At 59.6% G+C, this 6,221-nt stretch overlaps 1 protein-coding gene across 1 annotated transcript; it reads left to right on the plus strand.

The window, feature by feature from the left end:
- Positions 1 to 17: 17 nt before the first annotated feature.
- REPIN1 (replication initiator 1) lies at positions 18 to 3,734 on the plus strand. Its single transcript, XM_014541111.1, is given in 4 exon segments — positions 18 to 260; positions 1,569 to 1,973; positions 1,976 to 2,712; positions 2,714 to 3,734. Coding segments are annotated over 4 exon segments (1,932 nt in total). The 5' UTR covers positions 18 to 115; the 3' UTR covers positions 3,359 to 3,734.
- The last annotated feature ends 2,487 nt before the right edge of the window (positions 3,735 to 6,221 follow it).

A 6,221-nucleotide genomic window follows, 5' to 3' on the forward strand; every position in this document is an offset into this window, starting at 1 on the left:
GATGACTGCCCGCCTGCCCGCCCGCCCTGGCGGAGCGCGGAGCCTCACGCTTGCTTTCTCTCCCCTCCCCACAGGTGAGGCCGGCCTCTCTGCAGCCCGAGGCCTGAGCTCTGCCATGGGGGTAGGGGTGTCATTACTCCTGCAGTTTTCTCTGACGTCTGGGGGCCACCGGAGTGTGGGCCGAAGCCGGCGCTACAGCCGCAGGAGCCTCCCCAGCAGGAGCTGGAAAAAACCTCATCTCCAGCTCCACAGCCTCCAGGGTAGAGTCCGGCCTTCTTCACTGGGTTCCCAATCCATTCCACAGCCCCCGGGCGCAGGCCCCCCCGTCCCTGGAAGGAAGGGTGCCTGTGGGGGAAGGATCCCATTCTCAGATCCTGGAGCCTGCCCTGCTCTCAGTCTGGCCGCTGGGAATGAGTCATGTCTGTGATCCTCAGAGGAGTGCAGACTCTAGGGAGTTTAGGAGGATGTGTCTGGAGCTTTTGAACGGGGAAGTGAGGGTCCCTGAGGAGTCTAACCCCCATCCACCCTTTAGTGGGCTTAGGAGGCTGTCCTGCAGGAATCTGGGCTCCCTGGCAATTTGGAGTTACTGAAAATGGGGCAGCCCTTGCCGGGATTGGGGCAGGACCAGACATAATCTCTTCTTTCCTCCCCTGCTCTTGCCCCAATAATCCCTTCCATCCGAGGGAGGCCGCGCCAGGGCCCTAGGCCCCCGGGGGAGCAGGTTGTGAGTGTTCCTTCCCGCAATGTCCTAATCATGCCTGTGTGGGTGGAGGGGGGCAGGTGGGCAGAACGTGGGCACCGTCTGGACAGGCGGTGGCCTGGCCTCTTGCTGAGAGTAGCATCCAGCTCCCCTCCTGTTCCCAGCAGGGCTGTTCCCACCCCCTCTCCTGGCTTCTACCCTGAGAGACGGAGTTAGGGAGGCGGAAAAAGCCTTCCTCTGCTGTGATTAACATCAGGGAGAAGATAATAGGAATGAAAGGCTACAGCAGTTTCTATGAGAGCATTGCAAACCCAGGTTTTCAGAGGGAAGAACACTGGCCTGGGAGTTTAGACCTAATCCTGGTTCTGTTGTTGGTTGACTGTGTCCTCGCAGGCCAGTCTTATCACCTTTTATGCCTCATGGTTGCTACATCTATCAAACAGAGAGCTTCATGTTTGCTCATCCAGCCTCACAGAGTTGCTGTGAAGCTGTTGTGGCAACAGGAAGTAGTAGGGACAGGAGAGGGCAGCAGGGCCGCACTTGGAAAAAGCACGAAGCACCGCAGAGAGAGGCGATACGCTTTCCGGAGAGGCAGAAATGCTTGTGCAGCCAATATGGAGTGTTTACTCCATGCCAGGCACATGGCGGCCAGGAGGGGGATTCCAAGAAGTGTCAGGGTCAATAAGACTCATGACAAATATACTTGAAATGTGTCTGGAAGCCCAAGGTTGAACTAATATAGAAGAGCAGCCTAGATTCAAGGGCTGTAGGGACCCAGCGGGGAGAGCTCCCTCGGGCTGGGGTGGCCGGGGAGGCATGGGGGCAGGGCGAGTGGCCCTCTGGTGTGACTGTGCTTTTCCACCCACAGCAGAGGAAGAACCGATGCTGGAACGACGCTGCAGGGCCCCCCTGGCCATGGGCTCGGCCCAGCCCCAGCTCCTTTCTGGGCCCTCCCAGGAGTCGTCCCAGACCCTGGAGAAGGAGCCCCACCGGCTGAGGTTACGAGGTACCTCGGTGGCCCAGCCAGGCAGCCAAGCTCCAGGTCGGGTCCATCGCTGTACCCACTGTCGCCGGCACTTTTCCGGCTGGGTGGCCCTGTGGCTTCATGCCCGACACTGCCAGGCCCGGCTGCCCCTGGCCTGCCCGGAATGCGGCCATCGCTGCCGACACGCCCCCTTCTTGGCACTGCACTGCCAGGTCCACGCGGCTGCCACTCCAGACCTGGGCTTCTCCTGCCACCTCTGCAAGCAGAGCTGCTGAGGCTGGGTGGCCCTGGTCTGCATCTGCGGGTCCACTCGGCTGCCAAGCGGCCCCTCGCCTGCCCTGAGTGTGAGAGACGCTTCTGGCGACGAAAGCAGCTTCGAGTGCATCTGCGGAGGTGCCATCTCCCTACGCCTGAGGCCCGGCCATTCACATGTGGCAGTTGCGGCAGGAGCTTTGCCCAATGGGACCAGCTAGTTGCTCACAAACGGGTTCATGTAGCCGAGGCCCTGGAGGAGGCAGCAGCCAAGGCTCTTGGGCCTCGGCCCAGGGGCCGCCCGGCAGTGACTGCCCCCCGGCCCGTGGAGATGCCGTTGACCGTCCCTTTCCGTGTGCCTGCTGTGGCAAGCGCTTCAGGCACAAACCCAACCTCCGTTGACCGTCCCTTTCAGTGTGCCTGCTGTGGCAAGCGCTTCCGGCACAAACCCAACCTGATTGCCCACCGCCGCGTGCATACTGGCGAGCGGCCCCACCAGTGCCCGGAGTGCGGGAAGCGCTTCACCAACAAGCCCTACCTGACCTCACACCGGCGCATCCACACTGGCGAGAAGCCCTACCCGTGCACCGAGTGCGGGCGCCGCTTCCGCCACAAGCCCAACCTTCTGTCCCACAGCAAGATCCACAGGCGGTCCGAGGGGTCCACCCAGAGCGCCGCCAGCGCAGGGAGCCCCCAGCTTCCAGCCGGTCCCCTGCAATCCTCAGCACAGCCCACCGCCCAGGCTCCACCGAGACCTGCCCAGGAGCCTACCCCCGAGCCTCTGCTGGAGGCCCCCGGAGAGGGGCCCCCGGGACCAGGCAGAAGCCCCCCCATCTCTCTACAGCTGCGAGGACTGTGGCAGGAGCTTCCGGCTGGAGCGCTTCCTGCGGGCCCACCAGCGGCAGCACACGGGGGAGCGGCCCTTCATCTGCACCGAGTGCGGGAAGAACTTCGGCAAGAAGACCCACTTGGTGGCCCACTCTCGGGTCCACTCCGGGGAGCGGCCCTTCGCCTGCGAGGAGTGCGGGCGTCGCTTCTCCCAGGGGAGCCACCTGGCAGCCCACCGGCGTGACCACGCGCCCGAGCGGCCCTTCGTCTGCCCAGACTGTGGCAAGGCCTTCCGCCACAAGCCCTACCTGGCGGCCCACCGGCGCATCCACACCGGCGAGAAGCCCTACGTCTGCCCCGACTGCGGTAAAGCCTTCAGCCAGAAGTCCAACCTGGTGTCCCACCGGCGCATCCACACTGGCGAGCGCCCCTACGCCTGCCCCGACTGCGATAGGAGCTTCAGCCAGAAGTCCAATCTCATCACCCACCGCAAGAGCCACATCCGGGACGGCGCCTTCTGCTGTGCCATCTGTGGTCAGACCTTTGACGATGAGGGGAAGCTCCTGGCCCATCAGAAGAAGCATGATATCTGAGGGCAGGGGCATCGTTCGGGAGGAAGCGAGGCAGTGGGGCGGCGGGGCCTGTGCTGCTGTTGTGTAGCGAGGGCTGGAGGGGCAGGCCCTGTTAGAGAGGGAGGTCAGCCTCCACACCTTAGGCCAGGGAACCCACTGCAGAGCACAGGGACCCGGCCTCCAGCTGGGGTTGGCTGAGGTTCCCTCCTCACTGTCCTGTGCCCTGGAAAAGTAGCAATAGCACCTGTACCCACCCCTTAGAGTCCGTCCTCCGCTGGAGGGGCTGCCGGTGGACAGGATGACCCTTCTCTGGTGTTAACGCCTTAATGTCCCTGCCTTTTATTTTGAGCTCCTTCAGCTTGTTTTTGGAAGTAGGTGTGGTACAGTCCGTAGTAAAGAGCGGGGGCCTGTGCTGCTGTTGTGTAGCGAGGGCTGGAGGGGCAGGCCCTGTTAGAGAGGGAGGTCAGCCTCCACACCTTAGGCCAGGGAACCCACTGCAGAGCACAGGGACCCGGCCTCCAGCTGGGGTTGGCTGAGGTTCCCTCCTCACTGTCCTGTGCCCTGGAAAAGTAGCAATAGCACCTGTACCCACCCCTTAGAGTCCGTCCTCCGCTGGAGGGGCTGCCGGTGGACAGGATGACCCTTCTCTGGTGTTAACGCCTTAATGTCCCTGCCTTTTATTTTGAGCTCCTTCAGCTTGTTTTTGGAAGTAGGTGTGGTACAGTCCGTAGTAAAGAGCGCTTGGGAAGCAAAGCGGACCAGCTGGATACAGCTGGGGGAACCTGCTGGCCTTGTTAGGCAGCCCTGGGAGGTGAAGCCAAGCTGCTCAGACCTATCCCACCCCAGTCCCCCCACCTGCCCCTGCATTGGCACCCAGTCTTGGAGAGACCCATCTACTGTTAGTCTTGGCTTCCCCTTCCTTCCTAGAGGTCAGTGCTGGTTTCTGCACAGGTCACCCCATTTGATTTTAAAAAACATATATATATTTTTATTGATTTCAAAGAGGATTGGAGAGGGAGAGAGAGAAGCATCAGTGATAAGAGAGAATCATTGATTGGCTGCTTCCTGCACACCCCCTTCTGGGGATCGAGCCTGCAACCTGGGCATGTGCCCTGACCTGGAACCTAACCATGACCTCCTGGTTCATAGGTCAACACTCAATCACTGAGCCACACCAGCCAGGCCCATCTGACTCTTTTTTTTTATTATTATTTTATTTTTATTGATTTCAGAGAAGAAGGAGGAGGGAGAGAGAGAGAAACATCCATGATGAGAGAGAGTCATGGATCAGCTGCTTCCTGCATGCCCCCTACTGGGGATCGAGCCCGCAACCCGGGCATGTGCCCCGAACCGGGAATCAACCCGGGACCCTTCAGTCCGCAGGCCGACGCTCTACCCTTTGAGCCACACCGGCAGGGGGGCCCATCTGACTCTTTATCCACCAGCCTCCCCATGCTTAGAGCACCCCCTGGCTGTCAGCAGTCCTGTGTCCAGGGTTTTGTCTAAACACCCCAATCATCTTTCACACCTTCCAGAATCCCACATGTCGTAGTAGGATTGCCTGGCTGATATCGGAGGGCGATAGGGGTGAGTTCCCTTTTCCACATTTCTAGTGTCTGGATGCGTAGCCTCTGCTTGAACACTTAGGTAACAGGGAGTCCCCACCTGCTGAGGCCCTGGTTCTATTGTAGGGTAATTCTAATTGTTAGAAGTTATTCCTTATAATGAATGAAATCTGCTTTCCTATAATTTCTACCTGTTGGGCCTTGTTCTGTTCTCTGGAACTAAACAGAACTACCACCCTCCTTTTCAAATTAGAGAATAAAGATTTGGTTTTAGAACTGGTGGCTGAGACGTGGTCCTTTCTCCCTGGAGCTGTGGTGTTGGGAGGAGGAGGGGAATGCTGTGTGGGGAGGAGGACTTGGTAGCAGGCCAAGTGCCCCGATTTGAGCCCCTCTGTCCCTGCCTCCAGTTCTTCCCCAGAGAAGGCCAGGCGCACCCAGCAAGAGGGGCAAGTTCTCTAGGGGTTCCGCCGTCTGTGGGTCAGGTCCGACTTGTTGGGTGCCAGTTACTGGGGAAAAGTTCTGATTTGATTTTGTCCTGCAATGCCTCCCTGGCTGGCCTGCTGGAGTTCCCCACATCTGTTACTCTGGATGCTTCCCGGTACTGTTGTTTCAGACAAATAAGATGGCCTATTTTTGACAGGAATCAATAGGCCCTTTTCTTGCCAGTCTTCGTAATTTCTGCACGTTACTGGCACCTGGCATAGTCTGGTGCATAATAATAGCCACAAATTGTTCAGGTGAGTGGCACCCGGCAAAGAAGTGTTCCTAAATTATCTTGTGCGGTAGGTACTCTTCTTTTACACATGAATGCAGTTGCTTAAGGTCATGTAACTGGTGATTGCCAGGAAGGTTTGCAGGAAGTCTCAGCGCCCCGTTCCTGTTGGTAGCAACCTCCATCCCAAAGGCGGTTTCTAAGCAGCTCCCGAGAGCACCTGCCCGTGGGAGCGGACGTGGCTGGCTCCCGGTGAGGAATTTTGACACCAAGGAGCGCTTCCAGTCCGGGGGGGAGGAGAGGAAAGTCTTCCTGAAGGTTTCCGGGAACAGAAGACCCACCCTGGCCACCCGGACCCGCCTCTAAAGCAGCGGGGACACTCGATCCCAGATGGCTGTTTCCTCCACCCGCAGCCGGGGGTTGGGTTGAATGAGACCCCGGGACCGCTGGTCACGCCCACGGCGTGCAGGGCCGCGCGGGTGCGGAGGGCGATTTCTCTCCCGTCACACGAGACACGCACATCGCACGCACGCCTGGTGCGCTGTGGTGCCCGCACCACCACCACGGCACACGCACACTCGAGTGTGAGCGTCCGAGCGGGTTCCCG

The sequence above is a fragment of the Myotis brandtii genome, unplaced genomic scaffold, assembly GCF_000412655.1.
Source record: "Myotis brandtii unplaced genomic scaffold, ASM41265v1 scaffold260, whole genome shotgun sequence".
Lineage (NCBI taxonomy): Eukaryota > Metazoa > Chordata > Mammalia > Chiroptera > Vespertilionidae > Myotis > Myotis brandtii.